Source organism: Anolis sagrei, chromosome 1, assembly GCF_037176765.1.
Source record: "Anolis sagrei isolate rAnoSag1 chromosome 1, rAnoSag1.mat, whole genome shotgun sequence".
Lineage (NCBI taxonomy): Eukaryota > Metazoa > Chordata > Lepidosauria > Squamata > Dactyloidae > Anolis > Anolis sagrei.
Genome location: NC_090021.1, coordinates 206,153,600 through 206,179,924, shown reverse-complemented (window position 1 = coordinate 206,179,924; position 26,325 = coordinate 206,153,600). Strand labels below are relative to the sequence as shown.

Sequence of the window (26,325 nt, the reverse complement as noted above, 5' to 3'; positions counted from 1 at the left end):
CAGCAGTAATAAAGGACACGTGAATTCATGTGAGTTCTTTACTGGTGTCTCAGTTTCAAACAAATGTATACTATTCTATTGAAACATGTTTGGAAAGGGCTTAGGAAGGATTGGTGTTTTCTATTTAAAGTTGATAGCATGGTCAATGCTGAAAAAATATTCAAGAGTTGATCTGTGTAGCTTTCATGCTGTGAATTGTCATTAGTAAGTCACCCAGTGCATTAATTTTTCAGATTATGGCCTTGGTAATGGATGGATTTTAGAATTAACCCTTGGGGGTGATATGCTTATTCCTTTTGTTGTTGATTTCTGAGATGTGAAGACTTGGAATATACTTCCTTGTTTCATGCTCTTTGCTAGAAACTATTTTTTTTCCAGACAACTCTAATCAAAGTGCCAGATTTAGCAACTGTAGACATATGGAACACTGAGTGCTTAGTCTTAATTTAGCTCACTGTTAAGTGATGTCACAGTTGGAAAAACAGGCAAAAGAAAGTGTTGGATTTGAATGGTTCTATCAAATAATTATCCATATTTTTTTTTACCATTGCAGTTGGCAGTAGTTTGACATTTTTTAGCTGATAGTCTTTCTGAAACCTTGAAATACCAACAAATTTTGCTATATATATTTTTTTCATAGTGAAGAAAGTTAGTTTTCTTTATATAAAACATTATTGCTTTTGTTTTATTGATTCTTGGTCCAGCTTTGCAAAGATTTAGGCTACGTTATATTGTGGCAGATGCAGGTGCTGCTTGATTTTTGTAGGTCCTCATTTAAGAATTTACTAATTTGCCCAAGGTTTATTGAAAGTTTTTCATCCCTTCTCCTTTCTTTGATAGACTTCATCCTGTTGGAAAAACCCAAAAGTCACATCCAGAATGGCTTTGGGTCAAGATTCTTTATAAAGTTACTCATGCACAGTATTTATCAAATCCAGAAAACAAAACAAAAACACCCAACCCCCAAACTGTTTTACTGTTCTAAAATAATGATGCTAAACTGTTGTACTTGAGGCATACATTTAGATTACTGTAGTACGTTGAAATTGAAAATAAAAGTACATTCATATTACATGATATTTTTTCAAGTGAACAAGTTAAAATTTGTATTTTAAAATTTTAAGAAGTGTACCTTATTTATTCCTGTTTACAACATAGTGCAATGATCAGTCAATCTGTAGCTAGCAAAATTTAACAGAAATCATAATATGTTAGAGTCTCGCTTGTCCAATCTTCGCTCATCCAACGTTTTGTATTATCCAATGCAGTCTGCCTCCCATCTAGATCCACAGCTGTTTCAATACATTGCAAAATTTTGGTGCTCAATTCGTAAATATAGTAATTACTACATAACTTTACCGTGTATGGAACTGCTTTTTCTGTTGATTTGTTGGGTTTTTTTGTCATGTCAGGAGTGACTTGAGAAACTGCAAGTCGCTTCTGATGTGAGAGAATTGGCTGTCTGCAAGGACGTTGCCCAGGGGACGCCCGGATGATTTGATGTTTTTATCATCCTTGTGGGAGGCTTCTCTCATGTCCCAGCATGAGGAGCTGGAGTTGATAGAGGGAGCTCATCCACCTCTCCCCAGATTCGAACCTGCGACCTGTCAGTCTTCAGTCCTGCCGGCACAGGGGTTTAACCCACTGCGCCACCGGGCCCCCCGATTTGTTGTAAAACATGATGTTTTGGTGCTTAATTTGTAAAATCATAATGTAATTTGACGTAAAATAGGTGTTTCTTTAATCCCTCCTTATTATCCAATATTTTCACTTATCCAACGTTCTGCCAGCCCATTTATGTTGGATAAGCAAGACTCTACTGTATATTATTCCACAGCTTTAAAGGAGATGGTGGTGGGTCTTATGTAGAAAGGAGAGTTGTAGTATAGTTGATCAGTGGGACTAGCTTTCCATAAAAGTATCCTTTGTTATTTCCTCTCTGTTCTGCCAAGCATGTGACATCAATTTTTCTGCTAATTTCTAGATCCTTTGTTGAAATTCATGCCCTCGATACCTGGAGCAGCACCTAGCATTATAGGAATGTGTATGTGGTAAATTGACTGTGTATGTGGTAAATCTGTGTAGCCTGTATCGGAGATCGATGGAATGTATTTCAAAATAGTATATCTTGTCTTATCATTTGACTAATGTGGGAAAGGATCTACTTTCAAAACTGGAAAACCTTAGACCAGGGGTCCTCAAACTTTTTAAACAGAGGGCCAGGTCACAGTCCTTCAAACTGTTGGAGGGCCGGATAACAATTTGAAAAAAATACAAATAAATTCCTATGCACACTGCACGTATCTCATTTGTAGTGCAAAAAACACTTAAAAACAATGCAATAATTAAAATGAAGAACAATTTTAACAAATATAAACTTATCAGTAATTCAATGGGAAGTGTGGGCCTGATTTGGCTGATGAGATAGGATTGTTCTTGTGTGCTTTCAAATTGTTTCAGACTTAGGTTGACTCTGAGCGAGGGTCGGGTAAATGACCTTGGAGGGCCGTATCCGGCCCCCAGGCCTTAATTTGAGGACCCCTGCCTTAGACCATGTTTTAGATAAAGTGAATAGGGTATAATGAGCTGGCAGTGCTCTTCTATAGAACTATAGAAGTCATTTTAAAAATCTAGGTAATTACTAATAATTGTGATGTGGGGGGAACACTTTCCTAGAGGACTTACTTTGCTATATGCAAGTAAGTTCTGCGGGTACAAGGTTGTATTGTAATAGCTGGAAGGTCTCTTCCAATAATTATCTACTTGTAATAGAAGTTCCACAATATCTATGGCAAAGGGACTGTGTATGAGTAATGCCCCCCCCCCATCCCCAAAAAAGTGTTAATAACCTGGTTTTTATGTTGTTCTCTTGGGGTCTAATGGGCCCACACAATGATCATCATAATGCAGCTTCTTCTGCGGTAATATGTAGGAATGTGATTTTGAGTGCTTTCTTAGGCACTTTCAAAGCTACAGTGTTATCATCCTTCTCACTTGCTTTTAGTGTGTAAAATATTCTGCTCTTCATGGTGCACTCAAGCAGCTGTGGCACATTGCTTTTCTTAGTACTAAGCAACAGCCTCATCCTAGCATCTTCATCTCATGCATGTTGACAAGGAAGGAATAATTCGTGTTCGTCTTGTGAGAATAGCCAGGGCTGAGGCTGAAAACCATGGGGAGTGTTATTGTTGAGAGGGGCCAAGATGGAAGTCCCTCTGCACCTAGACAGGTCTACCTTGTCTATTGTAGTGTTAGACAAAGCTCTTTAGAGACACCATTGTAGGGTAACTATATGGAAAGAGATCTTGTAGTACTCTTAACAAAAAACTGAGAGAAAACAGTTGTAGCATAAGCTTTCATAGACTTTGTCTACTTCTTTAGATGTATAAAGTGACCAAGTTCCTAGGATACACTTTCATGAGCAGACTGTATGATTCGCCATAGAAATGCAAAACATGTGATGTGATCATAAAGTGACAAGTTCAGTTTTAATTATGATCATTGTGGGACAAACACGGGGGGAAAGATGTTGCCTAAACCTGGGTGGGCGGACAACCATATAAATGATGCAAAGAGTTATTGGAATGTAGTGTGGTGCTGATAGAGAACCAGAAAGGAGATGTGATAAAGTGACCAAAAGTGTCCTCATGAAGCAGGGGCACTAGTGTTATTATATGTGTAGTTTATTAGAGTACATAATGGTCAGCAGGTAAGTGATGGGGGCAAGTTCTTTACTTATACAATACTGGCCAACACACATTTTGTTGCCTCAAATGTTAGAGCTGTTTCTGGGTCCAGCCTATTTTCATGACTGCATCCCTCTGTTATGAACCTGTGTGGGCTCGAAGATCTGCCGGGGAGGCCCTCTTCTCGGTCCCACCTCCATCTCAAGCACGGTTGGTAGGGACGAGGGAAAGGGTTAGGGTACTTCTCAGTGGTGACTCCCTGGCTTTGGAATGTTCTCCCTAGGAAAATTAGGCAAGCCCCCACACTTCATTCAATATTTTCGGCGGGAGTTGAAAACATGGCTTTTCAAACAGGCCTTTGACAATGGCTAATGACACCAGCTAAACTAGATGACCAAACAAATTTATATTGATTCTAGCACTTTAACATTACTTTTAACTTGTTATGCGGCTGGGATGTTCAACATGGTTGCACTGCCCATCTTAATTAGTAGCTATTGGTGTGTTTTTATTTTATTTTTATTTTATTGAGTTAGGGCTTTTCATATTTCTTGTAGATGTTATGTTAATTGATACTGTTACTGTTACAAATGTTAATGTATTTTATGTGTTTTTATGGCACCATTATGTGTTGTTCTGTAAGCCATCCTGAGTCCCTTTTGGGATATAAATAAGGATTATTATTATTATTGACCTGCTGATTCAAAAAATGGCACCATCAGCTCTAGTTTTCAAGGTACAGAACAGACTCCATATACGGGTTCCCGATTGGTTGCCCATAGAAAACCATGATAACCATACCTAGAATTGATGCAATCTATCGAATGCAATTTTCTGAATCAGTGCCCCAAATAGCTACAGGAACAGACATAAACACTAAGACATGTAGACTTGTTTTTTTGTTGGGCTGTGTAAGCAATGTCTAGTGGTAGAGCATCATTTAGCTTCACTCTGCTGTAGCAAATCTTGGTCCTTATTGAAGGGGAGGGGTCTTAGCAACCCTCTAAAAGCCCTCATTGCTACAAATTCTACACATATTTCCTGTAATGCACCTCCTCTTCAAAGAGGCAATATATTATTCAGAGCAGGGACTCCTCCATTGGGGAATACATGATCTTTATTCTCCCTGAGGTAGCGCTAAGCTTAAAAGAGGGTCTTTAGACTTGAAAGCACTGCAGCTTTTATGACTAATCCTAGAAGTAATAAAAAAAAGTTCATTGGGCTGATTACTAATAGCAGAAATAGTTTTGTTATCTTTCATACCTACAAAACAAATTTAATTTCATTTTTAGCCATAGAAGTGGTTGCAAGCATCTTGTTCATTGCATCTGAATTGGAAATTAAAGAGAGTGGGACAAATTCCCCAAATGTATGTGTACTGTTTGTCTGTGAGTGAGCATACACATACCATTACAGATGTCCAAGGTAGTGCATGTTGATGTTGTTGTGTGCCTTCAAGTGATTTCTGACCTGCAGTGACCTACGGTGACCCTTTTCACTGGGTTGATGCTGACTGATTATTGGAGAGCAGCTGTAATGTCGGAATCCAATTAATTGCTAGTCTTTGGGCGACCGCCAAGAAGAGGTGCTAGAAGATGTCCTGTGGGAGATGGGTGAGAAAGGAGATGATTTTCAGCCCTTTCCAATGCCATAGTGTTAGCCTTGGGGGAAAAGACACTGTTTTCATTAAGAATTCTGGTTTGCTTAAGAAGAATATTCGGTAGGATACAAAATAGAACAAATCTTTCAGCTGTGCAAAACATGTGTATTCCAGGGAGCTGTGGAAAATCATTAGCTATGATCTCATAAATAGAATTGCATAGATTTCCTCCTCCTTTTCCTTTTAGAAGCAGGTATCCTGCTGACTAGTATTCTTCTGGGTTACAATTCGAGCCACCAGTGACCTGGCTCAGTTATTTAGCTATTGCTGACGATGCTTTGTGCTGCTCAGCTGGATTGCTACCGCTTTCCCTGATTTAGAATATTGATTTTTTTCCCTTCCATAAATGAGGGAACCGGCCATGGACTGAAAATGACATGGCAGGAGGGAAGACTGAAACGCAGTGGGTGAGATTAGAACAAAATGGGAAGCAGCGACAAAAGAAATCAATGAGAGGTTGTTGAAACGATAATTGATTTGGGGGTCTTGAAAAAGAAACATGATGTCCAACAGCATGTGAAGCACAATAGTGGGGAGGCAGATGAGAAGTAATCTTTTCAGCAGAAGATACCGCGCATTTCTTTTTAAAAAATAGTTGACAATAGTCCATTCCTGATAAAGGATAAAAGTGATCACATTTGTGAAACCATCAAAAGAAATCCACTTACGCTGTAACAGTTTTGAGCTTACTCATAGTTTGTTCTGTGGCTTCGACATAAAGGAGATATAGGGCAGCATATCGGTCAATGCTGCAAATCCTGTGTCTCAGCAGTGCCTCTTTGCTGCTGCTGTCTGAACTGTGGAAGACCTTTCATGTTGTAGTTCTGTTACTTTAACTCGGTCATATTAGTTCAGTGCCAGCACACAAGCAGAAGATGGAACTAGAAAGGGAATCTGGGTCCAAGAAATGCCAGGTCAATACACCCGTGAGAACTATCAGCTTCAGTTTCTTGAATTAAGGTACCTCATGGCTTGGGACAGTCCTCTTTTCTAACACAAGAAGGTCTAAAATAACTCCTTCAGAATAGAACAACAATAATAAAAAAATCAATTATTTGGTGATATCCACCAAGCCACCCTGAATACACCTGATCTTGGTCTGGGCAGAGCAATGGTTAGATTACTTCAACATGTTCTACGTGGGGTTGCCTTTGAAGACTATTTGGAAGCTACAAATGGGCCAACAGGCGGCAACCAGATTGCTCACTGAAGTGGTGTACAGGAAGCCCCGCCCCATTACATCAGCCCCATTGGCTGCCAGTCTGCTACCAAGCACAATTCAAAGTGCTGGCTTTAGCCTATAAAGCCCTAAATAGTTCCGGCTCAGCTTACCTGTCCAAACATATCTCTCCTTGTGAACCATCTTAGAGATTAAGATCATCTGGGGAGGCCTTGCTCTCGGTCCTGCCTCTTTCACAGGTGCAACTGGTGGGAACAAGGGACAGGATCTTCTCAGTGGTGGCCCCTCGGCTATGGAACTCCCTCCCCGGGGACATTAGGTCAGCCCCCTCCCTTCTGGCCTTCAGAAGAAAGGTAAAAACTTGGCTGTGGGATCAGGCCTTCAGAGAATAGTGCAATTAACTGATTTGGAATATATGGAATGACTATGGAACGGCTTGGACTACGACTATGGATGGCTTGATTTTAATATGGAATGGAATGTCTTTAAATGCTTAATATGTTTTAATGTAAATTTAATTTAATTTCAATTTTTTGGAATTGTATGTGTTTTAAGACAGTGAATAATTGCCTCTATGTAAGCCGCCTTGAGTCCCCTTCGGGGTAGAGAAAGTTGGGGTATAAATAGAGTAAATAAATAAATAGTCTCTTCTTATTTTTCTATTTTCAACTTGGAATGTACAAGAAAAACTTCACAAAGATTGTCTCTTGTAGTCCTCAGTGTTAAATCACACACACACACACACACACACACACCAATGTTGTGTGGTATGAGCAGAAGTATACAAGCAGTTCTGCTTTCTACAGTGTAAGCAAGCTTTTCCTTGAGCCTTTTGCATGAAATATAAGAAAGGGGTGTCTTTTCTTATTTTAATTGAATGAAAAACAGTAAGAGATGTTTGGCAGAAGGGGAAAAAGAGCAGAAAAACACTTGTTGGAACCTATGCAGGGAGTCCCTGCTAAAAGTGGCTCTGTTTAGCATTTCAAAAATGCCACTTTTCAAAACCAGACATAAACTTCTGTCACTTTCAGGTTGCTTTGTGTTGCTTTGTAATATGTTTTTGATGGTTTTTGAGACTCCTGGAAGATCCTCTGAGGGAGAAAATTCTCCCCAGACTCTCCGCAATTGCCCACCCTGCTGTAGTTATTGTTTACTGTAGCAGATAAAATCTAACAAATGCTCTTGGCTGGATTCTGTTGAAAACTTGCTTCTTTGCCAGCATGCAGTTTTGCACAGTAGAAATGATTAATAGTAAAAGGTCACCGGAAAATCTCTGAATGTGATGTGGTTTTTAGTTAATGCATTTTGTTTTTGTCTTTTATCAAGGCCTCGAGGCCAAGGATTGCTGGTAGTGGATAGCATTTTATGTAATGAGTTGCATTTGCAAAGTGGAATATGCACATTCGGTAAATGAATTCTTGCAGTTCATCGCAGCCTCCAGGTAGGGAGCTGTGTCTACGAGATGACACAGTTTTAATGGAAAGCTAATGTGCGAACAGCCTGAAGGAAATGTTGGCCATAGCTTAATGATGGTTGTTGCTGTTACCTTGGTGTAGTAGCTTGAGGATTTGTGCTCCATTTTATCTTTCCAGCATAAATCACCTTGATTTAGAAGATTAAAATGCAGTATTTTTCCATAGCTAGTGCTCTATGTGAGTCACAGAGATTTTTTTTAACCAGAGCTTATATATCTATATCAATAAAAATGTATATGTCTGTTTGTGACAGACATATCTCCAAAACTACTTCATGGATTGCTACAAAATTTTGACATAAGGCAGCATACGAACTGGTGAGAGTTTTAAGCTATTCATATGCCTACTACTACACTGAGAACACACTTGAGACAGGTAACTTTGCTAAGTACTTGCCTCTACCTCTGTGGGGATGCCTCCACAGAAGCCATGCCCGCACGAGAGAGGGAAGGAAAAAGGAAAGCCGGTGGGTTTTTCTCCTCGCAACCCTATCTCTCGCCATGCCCCTCCACCAGGGAACATAGTCCCTCTCCAATCAGGCCTCACCACATTTCAAAAGGCCATGCCCACTGCTTGCAATTTTCCCCTTTCGAAAAAAGGAATAAGAGGAGGAAGGAGAAGAAAGGCAGGTGTAGGTGGCAAGGACTGAGGTAAAACCCAACAGGTCCTGTGGCCCCGCTCTGCTACTGTGAGTGGCAATCTTCCCAAGGCAACGGCTGAGGCAGAACATGCCTGCAGGGAGACCTGAGGGTAAATGACTGAGAGGAAAGGGAAGAGAGGCATTTAGGAAGCACCTACATGTGCTTAGAGAGGGGGGACATCTTTGGAGCCCCACCCAGAGAAAGAGATCTATATCCATTGATTCGTCAACATATCTATATTTACATTCAGGGACAGTAGGTAGAACACTGCGGTATACATTTAGATATGGATTGCTTCACACATGGACAATAATATGTTGTGTCTTCTAGAGTCGGCACACCACACAATCTCTATATCAGAACAACCAAAAGTATTGAATACTCACAAACATTGTGAAATCACATATATAAGAAAAAAAGATTTCATACCCACAGGGACTATAAAATTACATGTATTAGAACCCAGCTCTTTCTCTTTTCTTTCATATCCATTTAACCACACAGGGCCACAGCAACGCATGGCTGGATACAGCTTGTGTGTGTGTGTATGTAGAAAATAAAATTATATGCAAAGGAGAGGAGCAGATAGCAAAATAAAATATAGGCTAATTGCAATAAATGTAAGGATGAAAAGTGATTGAAAGGACCATGCAGTCTTCACAATTCAATATTCCAAACACACATAGTCACCAATGAGAGCACATGTAAATGAGGGAAAACATAATAAATCTGAAAATTAAAGTGAAGGGTAAAGACAAAGCTATTAAGTGAGCTATGTATAGAATGCATAAACCTGAAAGGCCAAAAGAAGGAGAAGGAGAAGAAGAGATTGAATCTGGAAGTGATTAAAGTAGCCAGTGAACTGAAAGAAACAAAACATGATCAGACTTACAGGCCAGTGTGAAAAAAGAGAGGAGAAGAGTGAAAAACAGAAGTGGCAGTCCTAAGATAATATGAATGTTAATTAACAATGATTGGAAATGTAAAAACGAATAATGATCGAAAGAGTGGTGTCAGGGGAAAGAGAGAAGCTTGCAATTTTCGATCCACATATGTGTAGAAAACCTTTGTATTTCCCCAGGACTGCAGTGTAGAAATAATATAATGATTCTTCTTCTATAAACTTTCAAAAATGAATGAGCTGGTCTTTTGTTTTGAAAGAACTGACATTTTCTCGGTTCTTTTTTAAGCTGCTTGACTCATAGGCATTTTCAGTTCAATATAAAAATCCATACTTTCAGCTACAGAATTGAGACTACAGTTATGATAGATTGCTTGCATCAATTTTAAAGGGCTCTTTTCATTGTTATTTAGGACGCTGGAGTAGTGTGACTATATACCAAAGGATATAAAGAAAGACCAGACAAAATACACTCTCCCCTGTTTGGGCAGCATAGAGTAACCTTGGTCTTACATGATATATGATAGTTCACATTTCATATATATTCATTCAGCTTTAAACTATCTGCTTAAGCTTGTCAAAGGAAGTAAATGTCAAGATCTCAGTGGACTAAACATTTAGTGGTTACTGAACTGAATATTTGTTTGAAGGCAACATGTGATATGAACTAATACAAGGTTAGGTTATGGACGTTTTTATATTAAGTTAAAAAGTTATATTTGTAGTCAACAGACCTTGATAATACTGCAAATAAGGCTTTTTCTGTAAATGTTATTTCTTTCTGTGTCAGGAGCGATTTGAGACACTGCAAGCCACTTCTTGTGTGAGAGAATTGGCCATATGTAAGTATGTTGCACAGGAGATGCCCGGGTGTTTTACCATCCTGTGGGAGGCTTTTCTCATGTCCCCACATGGGGAGCTGGAGCTGGAGCTGACAGACAGGAGCGCACCCCATTCCCCAGATTCGAAACGCTGACCTTTTGGTCAGCTGTCCTGCCGGCATAAAGGTTTAACCCATTGAGCCACCGGGGGTTCCTTGTAAATGTTATGGATCAAATATTTGAGGTTGAAATTGGTTTTGCACTTTTTTTGTGAGCAATTTTCTGTACTTTGAAATGTGATTATAATCTTCTTTAAGGAAAAATAAGTATGAAGGAGATTATGGAACATGTCTCAGATCACTTGCAAACAGCAGATATAGATCAAAGAATTTGCTTACTTGGCCATTAGCTTTGTTGGTTTTGATAAGTTCAATAATAATAAATATGTCTCTGTGCCTGTGATAGCTCCAAGACCATGAAATGTACACAATGTTTGTTAAAGGGGATCTTTAGGCTGTGATGCCATAGGTCTAAACATGAAATAATTTTGATTAGTTGAAAACTTTAGCATGCATTAACACACTTGAGTGGGAGACATTAAGCTCCTCATAAGTAAGATTCCTTCTTAAGACGCGTGATCGTCTGAAATGTAGGAGGCCTTCAGATTTTAGTCCAGATTCTTGGAGCATGTTTAGGTGGGTCTAGAAAACTTGTCTTTATGTTTCTGATTTCTCCATAGCTGTAGCAAATTTTGAGTGTGAAACAGTTTATATATATGCTGGCTAGTTTCCTGACTGACCTTCTAATTTGTATAATGAGCAAATAGTTTTTGAGGATATAGAAATATATCTGCCAGAGAAAGAGAGAGAAAAACGACAGATTGTCTCTCTCTCTCTTCTTGTTTCTCGCAAGGGGAAGACTTAGAAGAGTTGGGAAGACTGAAAAGTATCCAATATAACAGGAGAGAAAGACAAGCAAGAAAGAAAAAGAGTGGAGAAAAAGAATTTGAGAGGGGAAGACAAAAGGGTTTCTGCTGTAGACAGACTTTGTAAAGGCTAGACGGGTATTATTCTTAACTGGCTTCAAGTCAACTCTGACTGGATGGATTGGAGGCAATATGGGTTTTAAAGGCCATTTTAGTGTATTTACTATATTTTAATTCTGTTTACCATACTGTTACTTTTTTTAAAAAAAAATTGTATTGCACTTTTTAAACTTGTCTAGTATGGAGTGTTAGCCACCTTCAGTTTCCACGGGGAGAAAGGTGGGGTCTAAATAAAGTTGTTGTTGCTATTATTATCTCACCACATTAAAACAGTGTATGTGGCTCATAAGGAGACATGCTGCATTATCACCGAATGTCATTCTACACCCAACACTGGATAAATTATACTGTTTAGTCAGTATTGTACACCTGACAACCACTGGGAAGTAGCAGCCTGTAATGAAAGGACCAAGGCATTGACATCTCTGGCCCATCCTCTGTTTGGATATTGGCTAGGAAACCAATGCCTTAAATCAAGAAACAGCTTCCTAAGATCTACAGAGATACTCACAGGAACATCTCAGCAAGCAAAAGTCTAAAAGTGGCAGGTTAAAACCCAGAACCTCAATCAGTGGCTGATACCAAATAAGAACATCAAATGCATAAATAGAACATAGAATAGAGGTATGAAATAAAAAGGGTAGAGAATGGGAGGGAGAAGGAGGGGAGGAGGGGTAGGAGAAAGAAACAAGAGAGAGAGAGAGTGTATGGAAAAAGATGTGAAATAGTGAGGAAAAAGTGGCTTGGCCTACTAACTCTTTTAGTGCTTGATTCACACTTTTGTAATAAAAAATACCCAGTTAATTTTTAATATTTCTGACAGTCAAGTACTTTAGGGTTTTTTTCTTTAGTGGGCTGTATTTTGATACTAAGCTAGGGATAGCTGTGGGGACAGCAGTGTTGGCTTTGTCTTTATGTGCTATAAGAAAATCTTGTTTGAATCAGAGTTGGGAGGGAATCAAGGACTCCCTTGACTTTATTTCATGACCAGAGATTATGGTACTTATACCGTAGTTGTTGTGAGCATTCACTGGAGCGAAGTTTGGTTGAACATAAATATTCAGATCTGATCTTGGCTAATAACTTATATTTCTTTTTTCTTTTTTAATTTCAGCAAGGAAAACCCTATGTCTTCGATAGAGTGTTACCACCCAATACATCCCAGGAACAGGTCTACAATACTTGTGCCAAGCAGATTGTTAAAGGTAAACAATGTTTAATGAATCTATTACATGTTGTGGAACAGAAATAGAAATTGGGTAGAAAACCTAGTCTGACTAATAGGAAAGGAAATGTTTAATAAGTCAAAAATTACTATGTTGATAAGGATATAATGAAGTTCAATCTCAAAAGTAAATTTTGGGATTAAGCTTTCTCTATATTTGTGACAAGTAACAGTTTCTAGCATTTTTCAGAGGCATTTGTTCTACTTTTATGTTTAAGGTGTATTTTTATATTTCCCCCCCATTGTTGTTGATACTTAAGTACTGAACTTGCAATTATCACGTTACCACTTCATCACACTACATAAAAAATCCACTTAAAATCTGCTTTCTACCTCCTGCAGAATTCTGGGGTTTGTAGTTTAGTGAGGCTGTTAAATGCTCCTCCCTAAACTACAAACCTCAGAATTCTGCAGGAGGGAGAAATTAGATTTTAAGTGGATTTTTCTCTAGTGTCATATGTGAAATATGGAAGCTGTTGAGATATTTTTGAGAACGGAGCAGGGATTTGTTTTTGTTTTGTTTTATTTCTGTCTTAGAGTGAAAGTGGAGGAAGAAATAGTGCATATTGCTTGCAATTTGTCCTGTCTTTGACTTCCAAAATGATAGCTCAGCACTGCAGTACAGTACTTTTGCACGCAGAAAGGCTTAGGTTTCAGATATTTCTGATATTGCCACATGAAAGGATCAAATAGCATTCCCACAGAATTGTAACAGACTCGTGTCATATGCCATAGAGGAAATGAACGATGTGCTGGACACTTAATCTTTTTGCTTCTGCGTTGTCCCTTTACAAACAATTACAGGCAGTCCCCAAGTTACAGATAAGATAAAGTCTGTAGGTTTGATCTCAAATTGAATTTGTTTGCAAGTCGGAACGGTCCAGCAAAAAGTGCCCTCTCTGAAATTTGACTAAAAAGGGTGCACATTATTAATCCACAAGCATGTGGACTATTCCAACAGAAAGGAAGAGACCATGAAAATGAACAAAATCTGGCTTTCAGTATTTTAAAAAATGCTAAAATCATAGCAGATAATAAAGAACAACACTAAAAAATAGGAGTTCCAGATAAGAAACATTAAGGGACAGCTAATCACCTCCTAAGAAAGGATTCTCCTAGACAGTAAGAAGCCAACCTTGAATCTGTCAGGCTATTAAATGCTAATCAAGGTGGCCAATTGAAACATTCACATCTACCTCAAACAGACAAGAGTTTTTTCTCTCACCCTGGTCATTCCACAGATATAGAAACCCCATTTTCCTAGTTTCCAACAGACTTCTTAACCTCTGAGGATGCCTGCCATAGATGCAGGTGAAACATCAGGAGAGAATGCTTCTGGAACATGGCCATACAGCCTGGAAAATTCACAACAATCCAGTAATTTCAGCCATGAAAACCTTCGACAATACAGTGTACATTATCATTCCTGTGTGATTAGAATCCCTTTTTAAAAAGCACCAAAGCTTCCAAGCAGGGGCAGCTCAACCCATTACGCAAAATAAGCATTTGCAGTATAGTTGATTTTGCCCAGGGGTGCTCTTGAGGTGCTCTTGGGGGAAAATAGACCTTGACATATGCGAGTTGTAGTTACTGGGATGTATAGTTCACCTACAATCAAAGAGCATTCTGAACTCCACCAATGATGGAATTGAACCAAATATGGCACACAGAACTCCCAAGACAAACAGAAAATATATATCAGTGATTGGTTGGGGGGGGGGGGGGGGGGAAATACTGTTTGCTTACCATTGAAAATTACCTACGGCCGCCTCTGCTTCCAAGCAATGGAAAGGAAAACCACAGAAATAGATAGCCCTTCCCTCCAGGAGTCTGTCCTGTTTATTCTGCCTCAGCTTCCTTGGGGTGTACTTATGCTGTGAATTGAATGCAGTTCCACACTACTTTAACTACTCTGGTTCGTTGCTATGAGATCCCATAAGCTGTAGTTTTACAAGGTATTTAGCCTTCTTTGTCAAAGAATGCTGCTGCCTCACCACATTACAAATCCCAGCATTGCATAGCATTGAGCCAGGGAAATTAAATATGGCATCAGACATGAAGGAAAGGAGAGGTGGAGATATACAGGGAGAATGAAAGAGATATTGGACCTCATTGACCTAGAGCAGTCATGGGCAAACTTTGGTCCTCCAGGTGTTTTGGACTTCAACTCCCACAATTCCTAACAGCCGGTGAGCTGTCTGGGATTTCTGGGAGCTGAAGTTGAAAAACACCTGGAGGGACAAAGATTGCCCATGTCTGCTCTAAAGTGTGTAAATGTAATGGGCAAAGATTTTTTGAAATAAACACTAAGTATTCACAACATTTCTTGGAAATTGCCTTTAGTCTATACAGGTGGCCCTCTGCATTTGGGATTCAACCATCCCCAGCTTGAAAATATTTTTGAAAATCCAAAAAGAAAACCTTGATTTTGCCATTTTTGTATAAGGGACACTTTTTTACTATGTCGTTATACATAACGAGATTTGCGCATCCCATGGAGTTTAGTATCCGTGGGAGGTCCTGAGACCAAACACAACAGAGATCAAGGGTCTACTGTCTACTATTTCTAGAAGAATCCTTTTGTATAATAGAGTTAAAAAGCAGTAGAATTTTTTTTCTATTAACGCCAAGAAGTTAATGAGAGGACACTTAAAATGGAGTGAGGAAAGAGTGAATTGCAGGCTCTGAGGCCTTTACTTTTTAATCTGTTCAGATTTGTAAGCTTCCCACAACCTTGACCATAGTCTGGCTCAAGTGTAGCTATTGCTTTGGTTATATTTTTCTATCTAGAGTTTACTTGTTCAACCACTATTTTCTTATGATAGCTATTAACTTTATTAGAATAACCAATAATTCTGTGGTTATTTTGTTAAAATAATATTTTTAATAATTTTATCCCTTTATATGTTTACACTGGCAACTTAGTTTTGGTGTTTATTGTGCAACTGTAAGTTAGAATTACAAACATAGTTTTCGAAACCTGCTTATTGTGGAGGCCATTGTTCCTGTTCAGTAATTTATTTCTCCATTAATTTGGATCCTGATAGCATTACTACATTGACCTTTTCCCTTGAACTTGGGAATTCATATCAGAAAAGCACAGGGATGAGCAATATGTGCTCCCTTCCCCATCTTCCTAAATATTGCATAACATATATTTTATTTCTTTATTCAATTACCCAAGGAGTTACAGATGAATTTTGTAGGAGGCAAGCAGTGGAGGCCTTGGTAAGGGAACATAGCAGCTCCTCCTTTGGAATATTTTAATATTATTTTTTTCAGCTTCAATAGCCGTCTCCTATAAATTAGTTCCCCTGCTTTTCTCTTTTTTTCTTGCACTGGTTGATTGTGGTTAGGAGAATAAAAGACTCTAGTCCATTTGCTGTGTAGGGAAATGGCTGTTGTATCAGCTGAATCTTGCTGACCGAATGGAATTAAGCACCATGGTTACTAGATGGTGTTGCTGGAGTGCATGGAAATGAGAAACGGATAATATAGGCAGCCGGATGAACATTTTTCTTTTTTACTGTAGCTGTTTACAAGGGACATCTGGAACCTTAGATAAAGGCAAAATGATATTTTAATGATTTCATTGGAATAAATAGCTACCGGGCGAACCTCAATCCACATAGAATAAACTATTGACTGCCACGTTTAGTTTATTTATGCTTGGCACTATTGCAGATTGTTACAGTAGAATATATGGATGGGGGAAGGATGTCTGAGGCTAAGCTTTGAAAATGTCTATGTGTGTCTTCCTAATATTTTTATTCAGACAAAACTGTCCTATACTTAGGACAGTTAGGACGAGTTTTCATTGTGTGTGATGATAACTATGTATGAAATATTTTATGAATTATGTGAGAAAGAAGAGGTGATTCTTGCTCGAAGGAAGCTTGCAGTCTGTCGCAGTCTGCTCACATATTTCATCAATGAAAAATAGAACATTTTGCCACATTTCAAATTCTGAAAGGGAGAAAACAGGCATGTCCCCTTTTTCTAATCCTATTTGTATTGGTAATAGAACTATTTGCCAGCGAGCTCAGATTAAACCCCTCTTCTCATCTTCATGGAATACGCACACAGGGTTAAAAAGTCTCTTAAATCTATTCACTAGTGACCTTGCTGTAGCATGCAGGGATTCAATAATGGGTTTTCAATGTATATTGAAAAGTATTATGGAACAAGGACAGTCTTTATGAACGAATAAAGGCAAGTCAAAGTAATGTATTGTAACTTTGCCTTAGTATGGGAGAGAAAAATTCAAATACTTGTTAGAAAAATAGAGTTGGAAGAGACCCAAGGATCATCCAGTCCTCTTGGAATGTGCAATCAAAGCACTTCTAACAGATGGACATCCAGCCTCTTTTTAAAAACCTCAATCGAAGGATACTCCATCACATTCCAAGGCAGCATATTCCACTGATGAATAGTTCTATGCATTTCAAGATCCCATGCGGATACCTGAAACCACTGATATTAGCAAAGTGAATACTTAGCCCATCCTTGGGTTTGAAGCATACCATAGAATTACGATGGAGGACCTATAGAGGTCCACACACATTTCCGGAGGAAATGTTTTTTGGGAGCATGAGTGAATGGAAACTGGGGATATTGAGTCCATGGAAATTTGATTGTACTGTATTATTAATCATAACACAGAATTTAAATACGATACAATGGAATAGATTGGCAATTTTTTTATCTGCATCTTTACTATTCAGCTAGTCAGGTGAGGTAAATTATTCAATTAATGGACAAAGAGTCTGTGAAAACTTGGCTACTTTTAGAATTTAACAATATAAGGCTCTATAGCCTAATGAGGTTAGTATTTTTCCCAGTTTCTTAAAAAAAAAAAACCCTTCTCCCCTGATGGAAAAAAAAAATTTTTTATTGGAAATGGGAAGAAATGTCAGTAGTAATTAATTTCAGTGTCATCTCCTTTTAGTCTGCTTTGAATCATTCCCTGTTTTTTGAGGAAGATGAGTGAGCTTATTATGAAGATTGGAAAGAATTTGGTCTATATAAACTTTGAGATTTATATTCTGATTATTTTTCAAAACATTGATTGGATGAAGGCTCGAACAATGTGAATAGATCAAGTCAATAGCTGTAGGCATTTCCAACTGCCCACTTCTTTGAACATTCACATGTGTTATACTGCCTTCAAGACACTGACCTCTTTGGAATTTGTGATTGCGAACTTACTGGGTCAAGATCAAGTTATCAGTTTCCAAGTTATATGATATTATGGCTGTGGTTTAGTTTACAGCTTCAAGGGGGTTTATGATAGCATGGTTAAAGATATTCAATGGAATTGGCTATACGTTAAGGGGCTGTGAATCTTCCCACTTCTGCTAATGGGACAATAGGTCAAATGTATTAGGTTATTTGTAGTCAATAGGCCAGGGTGTATACAAGCAAAAAGAAAAAAAAGCAGTAGCAGAAACACACACACAATATATACCAAGCAGAGGAATGCTGAGGACCTCCTTTAATTCAGGCAAGATCCTGGTGTCTAAGGCAAAACCCTGCCAGCAAGACCACTTCAGGATTGCTTATAAAGTCCCTTCCACTAGTTCCTTCACTTTCTTTTCCCATTGTAAGTCTTCACAAATGAATAGAGGAAATGTGAGTCCAGCCTCGCCCAAGCAAACAACAGCAAATGTGAAGAAATGGGAGTCACCAAAACTTCTGCTGGCCTTTCCCTCCAGCTTTATCAAGGTCCTTGCCTTTACCCTCCCCTTTCATGTCCTGTCCATGGCTTCTGTGGCCTTTCCTTCTCCATTCTTTCCCATTTAGACTTTTCATTTCCTCAGTACTCCCACCTACGCAACCACCTAGTCCCTTCACCTTCACCTTCTCCACTCCTTATAATCTCTCCTGTTCTCCATACTCTTCCTCATCTTGTCCCCACTCTCTTGTCCTCACTGTATTCAGGTCTGTCTTCTCCATCTCAGGGTTTTCCAGCCCTCATCATCTTTGCTGAATAAAATTTGAAAGTTTGGGGGGAGTGTAGCAATGGGAAATATTTTAGGAGGGTGCCTGCTTTAACGTGTTCCTTGTCTGCTAAAATGGGGAACAAAAACATAATTGAGAAATGTCATAAAAATGTTGAAGGAAATACCTTATTTTGAAGAAAGGAGTGTGTATTTGGGTGTGTTTCCCTAATTCTTTATATTTGGGGGACACAATCTCATTGGTTGTGAGAACATTTTAACTTCAGGGAGAGTCAAGACCTCTTGGGCAAACCAGTGAGTCAGAGGAGAAAAGTGAATGGGACAACAGGTCTAATTGATGAAAACCAAGTAAAAAACCCAGTTGAAGAACTGTTGAATGCAATGACAGGATATAGTTCAAGTTCAATTTATTATGGTTAATGACCAGTTCAAGAAAAGAGGGATCAGGATGAAAGTTTCTGTCCAGTACCAGGAATGTCCACGCTGACATGTTGTGCAGATCATTTTAATTTAAACCCATGTGCGATTATAATACTGAGTTAACCTTGTGACGGGAGCCACATTGTTACTATTCTTGTCAATGTAACAATGCATAAATGTGGAAGAAACAGGAACAAACTTTTCAGGTTGCTCTTTCTGGGTTTTTTTTTGGAGACTGCACTGGATATTGTACTACTCTATGAGTTTTCGCTTTCCCTATTTTTGTGAAAGTGGCATTAAATGATAAGAGGAACAACCATATTCTTCTCTAGTATAAGCATCTCACTTTATTTCTGTGTATTGATCTATGCTGGCTTCAGTGGAAGCAACCAAAATTTCATGTTCATGAAAGCCCACAGTCGTTTTTTTAAGACACTCCAGTCAGCACTATTCCTCTGGACAGCTCCATAGATGCAGGCGAATTCCCCTTTAAGCCATCTGAACTAGAGTGGTTAGCACTTGGACAGGTTTTCTGTTTTTCCGGCTTTGTGAAGTACATCTAGCTGTCAGCTTTGTTCAAGACTTGGAACAATGAACATCTTTTGTTTTAGAGATGGAAAATAACAATTATGGTTAAGTGCATTAGCAAAACCATGCATTTAAAATGTATAGGGCAACTTTGTGTTGTTACATTTCTGTTTGTGAATTCCTTTAGGTTATATAATGTGTGTGCCAGCCAAAGTCACTGAAGTTAAATTAAAATGGACTTCTCAGATGTTAAAATCTTTAGTAGTATTACGTTCTCAAATTTCTTTGAATGTTTGCAACTTGTGAATGTTTGCAACTTCTTGACTGTTTTGGTTACATGGAAATAGTAATGCTCAAAGATATCACAAACTTATAATTCAGTAAGACGTGTTACCATAACGTGTTGAGACAACAACAAATTTTGCAATCTTGTTTGACAACTGCTTGTGTGAAGGACTTTCCAGATATTGTTATATGATATCTTTCCAAATGTCATGAGCATATATGTTAATGTTTTTTGAAAAGACTGTGCCAAGAGGAGATCTTACAGTCTAAAATAATAAGTAGCCTGCATCCAACCTTTTTTAAATAATACAACCCTGCAATTCCCAATTAAACAAGGAGACAAAGGCAAAGAACACAATGTCAACTCGAGAAAAAGTAGTAGATAAATATCAGATAAATATCATATCATGTGCCCATTCATTTCCTTTGAAAATGAGGCAGTCCAAAGTGCACATAATTTTCTCCTTTCCTTAACCTTTCAAACTGACTACTCTGAATAAACCCATATCCATGTATTCAGAAAAGTAATAGGAAGGAATAAATGATGTTATTATCTAAATTAGATCTGGCTTTCTGGAAATCCTGTCTCTTTATGTTATCCTAGCAACATGACAATCTGCACATTTTCTACCAAAGTTGCATTTCATTTCCCATTGTCTCCCTTTCTCTGTCTCTTCTTCCTGACTAGAAGATACACATTGTATTGTTTTCCTTAGCTTCATTTTTAATATTCCCAAGATAATCTATTTCATTTCTCTGCCTCTTAGATGTCCTCGAGGGCTACAATGGCACAATTTTTGCTTATGGTCAAACATCTTCAGGAAAAACACATACCATGGAGGTAAGAATGATTTTTAAAATATAAATATAGTGACAGCAATGACACTGGATTCAGATCACTGAATTAAGTGCTGTTACTAAAACAGCAAACAAGATGAAATGAAAATAGTTTCATTAATAAAATGCAGTGTTTTGTGTTTTGAATTTTAGAGCAGATGCATGTACAGGCAGTACCCAAGTTATGAAGAAGATAGGTTCAGTAGTTGAATCTGTATGTAAGTTGGAACAGGTATATATTTTAATTGTAACTCCAGCCATAAGATCTGCTGGGGAGGCTCTCCTCTCAATCCCACTAGGGATTGCTGGCATGACAATTGGGTATGCCTATGCTTGTACATTTATTGGAATTTTCCTAACTCACAGATTTTATTCTGAATAAAGATATTTAGGTCCCTATGCTGTATATACTCTGGAATAAGTCTACAAAATGTAGAGCTGGGCTACTTATCTACAATTCTGTCTTTATTCATATACAAAAGGAACCACTGAGCATTTCTCCTTTCTACAGAATAATCATAATCATAAATTTTGTTTGTTCCCAGCCTTTCCTCACAACTTAAGACAGGGCAGTAAAAACATAAAGAAAAAACACAATACAACACACACACACATATGAGAAAATACAGAGCACAAATATAATAATAAATACTGATAAAATGTAAAGTTAAAATTCATGGCTTTAAATTGACTGGGTAGGCCTGCCAGAAGAAATGGATCTTTAATTGTGTTTTAAGTTTTGACAACTCATTAAGCTGTTGAATCTCTTCCAGCAGGTCCAAGGTTCAACCTATCCATGGGTCTTATCAAAATCCATAATTGTCACTCCCAAACTCTACCCTTGACTAACACACAAGTTTGACTTATACACGAATAAATATAGTACATGTTCATTTTTGGGTACTGTGTTGGATTTCCCACTGTTAATCATCCAGTGGAAGGCAGAGATATAGGTGAAAATTCTTACTTTTTTTTTTGAAGAGTGGTTTATACATCTTCAGCGAGATATAAAAGATCTTGTGAAATGGCATCCACCAGAATAGATTCAGCTGCAAAACCCAAAGTTGACTCTGAATGGCTGAAGTCACACTAGATACTATTCTGTAGGTCAAGAGCATCTTATACTGAATAAAGGAAGTGCATCCTCCCAGTGAGGTCCTTTTAGGTTATCATTTTAATCACTTTGTTTTTTAATCCCATGTGGTTTGGATAACACTAAATTGCGGTGTCTACTTGCTCATATGGTTACAATCTTAAGAGTATATGAGCTAGAATTCAGTGTCACAAGGACACTTCACAAGGTTGCTGTGTCGGAAGGTAATTTTACTCTTTCCCCCCTGAGTCAATGGTTGATTCCTCACAGTGTAAATCCAGGGGTTTCCATACTGTTTTCCACAACTTATCAGGGTTTTCCCAGGGAGAAAATTGATAAATGATTGTGTGTCTACCACTTCATTTGTGTATTGTTCTCTGTGTTGTTTGAAAGCAAAAAGATCTCTGGGCACTTCAGAAAATAGAGCTTGCTTGCTATCTGCTCCAGGGAGGAAAATTGCATCCTTTCTATGCTTGGTGCTGAAGTCCTGTTGGAGAAAATTGTGTGCTTATTTATTTATGGCGACCCTATTCTTCCAACCTATGCCATTTCTGAAATGCAGCATCACATGGAGTCGTCTGGTGCCATTCTTCTTGTGTCTCCGGTTTGCTAATGATTTATATAAATTTGTTTCCCCTCAGTTTGATTTCCCTCCTGCTTATTGTCAGAATATCTTTTCTGGTCACTGCAGGAGACTGTATTTGTAGACATTTGGCAGTGACAGATAAGCTTCTTTCAAAGGCTCCTCGCTTCTTATTTTGATAAATAAAAATGCAACTCAAGCTGAAATTAAGTAACACAACATGCTGTTGTTAATGTCATAGGGGCAGGAAGCAATACAGTCTTAATATTTTAATAATGCACAGATCTCTGCTCTCAACATGTATTAAGTGTGCTTTGTTTAATACATTTTAATGTACTCAGACTGGTGTTTGCCTTTTCTTGGCTGCTTGCTGTAGGCCTATGTCACACAGTTGCTTGTTTTCCTTCCAAAGGGACATCTGTCACAATAACTGACTTCCTATTGTGCTGATTTTACTAGGGACTTACGGCTGTAAAGTCCTACAGAAAGCTCTTAGCCGCTGCTCTTAATTCTTGTCAACAAGGCAGATAATAGAAGCTGGCTATTCATTTATTCAGGAAAACATTGTGGTTTCATGTTTTTGCCAAATTATTTCTGATTAGTTTTCATAATGTCATGCCAAGATCTCATTATGATTGAGTATGCCCTCTTATTATGATTAGTGATAAATAACATTTTAGAAACCATTACAGCAAAAGTAGTAACATTAAAAAATATATGGTGAACAGTAAAGGGCAGATAAATTCTAGTTTCTTGATTTAAATTCTCATTTCTGTAATTAACTTTAGGAAATATAAAATACTATTCCTAAAAATGAATGTTGCCTAGAAGGCAACCACTAAGATGAATTTGTGCAGAGGTTGACATTCAAGATAGTAGAATGTTGTACTTCGAATTAATTCACTTTGTTCCATTTGCATTTTGTGAATTGGGAACATTTAATATACAGTATATCCAACCTTGGCAAAATTGTTTACAAGTATGTGTTTGTGTATGCAAGCAATTGGAGCAGTAAATAAGTGCAGAGGCTTTTCTAATGCGCTTAAGGAATAGTGTTGTCTTTTATAACCTTTCCCAATTCTATGTAATAATTGGAATTGTGAAGTCATTGTTCTTTGATAGCCGACATTAGGATAGAAGTCATACGCTGTAAAGATGCAGTTTAAGGATTGCTCGGTACATTATTTGGAACAACAATTTATTTTGAAAAAGATTGACACACCAGAGGGAATCGTGATCAAATACTTCTTTCTTGTCCAATGACCTTTCAGGCTAGCATTGATATCTTCCAAAATCTATAACTATCATCCTTACAGGTTGTAGCTTGCACACTAGACTTGGGCCCAAATCACTGTTAAAGAAAATATTTGTAATTTGCGTAGGGCCATTTTCGTTTAATTTCCGAAAACAGAAAGGGGAAAAGAGAGACAGAAAGACAAGATAAACAGATTCAGAGAGATGATATTTTCAGAAAGAGTTAAGTCTACAAAATATCTGAGGCAGGTGGATCTGCGGCATCTTTTTCTCTCCCCGGCAGAAGAATCCTCCTCCATTTTTGTCTCGGAAAGTTATCTCCTCCTCCAGAGAGGGCCCTGGGAACTTACTTTCCTAGTGGCACTAGCATAGGGTGGCCAAGTTCCTCTCCGTTTTTCTCTCTATGTGTCTCTCAGCCAATAAAAGGCCTGGTGGTGTCCATTCTCTGATTGGTTAAAAATGGACACAACCAGTGACTATAATTCCCAAATGTGATGGTTAAAACTTAAAGTAATTCTAAAAAATCAGTAGATTGGTGAATTGTTTTGAAACTTGGCAGGCCTGCAGTTGTGAATGGGGTCTAAAACTGAGATAGGTTTCATGCAGATAGGCATTAAAATGGCTGATGATTGAGCCTTTAAAGTGTCCCATTGTAGCCAATGGGCCGAATCTCTGCTGAATGAAACTGAAAACACCCCTCCCCTTTTGAATAACTTTCTGGTAAAGAAAATGAGAGATCAGACAAAAATGGACATTTGTTTAATGTGTGCTTGTCTTAAAATTACCCATAAGGATATCTGATTTATCAAGTTAAAAATCCAAATATTTTAAAGCATATGCATACAGGTATCGCATTTTGCGATCCATAGTTTCTTGCTTCTCCCCATTCTGTTTTCTCTAATGTGCAACTACCCAAACTTTCAATTCAAATGAAATAACAGTTTTAAAGAGAAAGCAAAACTCCTGGTTTTAGATGGATATGCTGTTTATGCACTCAGCTCCATATGATACGAAAGTGTGATTGATGGAAGGGTTCCAGGGCTGCTCTCCGAGGACACAGAATGTCTGGACAGCGCTGCCGTTGTCTGTGCTTTGATTTTTAACATGGATTTTGTTTCATAGACTCATAGAGTTGGGAGAGAACAAAAGTTTGCTTTTGTTCAAACATGTTTGTATTTTAAAAGTTTTTATTTTAAAAAATCCACAGGAATTATAAGCCTTTATTTTTCCATAAGGAAAGAGACAAAAAGCAGCCTTTTGTTTATTGTACTGATATCATATGATTGCTCTCAGTAGCTTTTCCACTCCCACTCTTTAACATAAAGACAGAATAAATGCCATTTCTTCTTTAGCTCAGTATTTCCTACCTTTTTTAGAGAATACGATTGGAGGTGGATCAGGCAAGTGCGATCACCCGCTTCTTCTTTGCAGATGGGGGGATGGCACAATAATCCTCCAGCTCAAAATGTAATTAAATCAAAATGTCTGTGGTGCTTGAGTTGGTGGAGGGAAAATCTCTTGAAAAGCCAATTTAGATTCAGAATTATGGGGCTGGATTATTGTAGGAAAAGAGGGGAGTGTTCGCTGCCTCTTGTTATATGATTCGTCTTCTTACGAGGCTTTAAACACAGCACCCAGCCTACATTAGATCTTTATTAATCCTCCTTTTAATTCTAGACTTTTCTTGTAATACTATTAAACATAGCTTTTGGAGGGTGGGTGGGAAGAGGGATGGGAAGAGATGTCACAAATTCCTTAAAATAAAGTCCTTTTTAGTTGAGGATTTCACTAGAGCTTCCAACATGGAAAAGCTTCTAAATATTCAAGGTCAGATCCTCTATAGCAGAGGCAAGCTGCATTTGCAGAGTTACAGTAACCCCTATATATCTATGGATTCTGCAGATTCAACTTTCTACACCTGAAAATATATTTGAACATATTCAAAAAAACTAACATTTTCCCATTTTATATAAGGGATGCAGTTTTAGTACATAATGTGACTTGAGCACCCATGGATTTTGATATTCACGGGAGTGGAAGGACTGGAACCAAACCCCAACAGATATCAAGGGTCCACTGTAACCTAAGCCAAATATGGCCGACTTAATCTAGGCAGCATGAAAATTTAACTGCAGGTCAAATAAAATCAAATGAGACCAAATTAACCTGATAATCAATAAGCTCTCCCTCACAAACCTTTGCCTTCTATACATTCAATACAGAGCAGGCAAAAAAAAATCTACCAGAATATGGAGAAAAGTCAAAAATCTCTACTTGGTACTGTAGTGGTCAGCACAGTTTTATAGTATCATTGAAAACTGAACAGTAAAATATGTATATTATTATGTTGCCTTGTTGTGTCAGTTAAAGGCTTTGTCCAAAGAAGACAGCCTGATCAATTTAGAGCAAGAAGCTATTAACAAAAACTAAAAACATTCTTAACATATTGTTAAAGGAGATTTAGCATTAATTACGAAGATTAATTACGAAGATAAATTCTTCATCAGTGGGAAGAATTTAAGAGTAAACTCAGTCCAGTTTTTTTTACCTATACAGCAGTAGAATACAGCAAAGAAAGGGAGGATTGAAGAAACAGCAGAGGATTCTTGAGTCAGGCAGCTCTGCACAGTCTCTTGGTTTTGACGTTTAATTTCCCTAATTTCTCTCTGACTGGCACCTCCCCTCTAGTTCTGTTGTATTTTTGGTGTCGTGTTGGAAGAGAACTGTGACT

At 38.1% G+C, this 26,325-nt stretch overlaps 1 protein-coding gene across 1 annotated transcript in view; it reads left to right on the top strand.

The window, feature by feature from the left end:
* KIF5C (kinesin family member 5C) overlaps positions 1-26,325 on the top strand; it is a 101,320-nt gene that overhangs the window by 12,737 nt on the left and 62,258 nt on the right. Inside the window, exons 2-3 of the mRNA XM_060776445.2 lie at positions 12,524-12,614; positions 20,595-20,668. Of these exons, the coding sequence (XP_060632428.1) occupies positions 12,524-12,614; positions 20,595-20,668 (165 nt within the window). The remainder of the gene's footprint in view (positions 1-12,523; positions 12,615-20,594; positions 20,669-26,325) is intronic.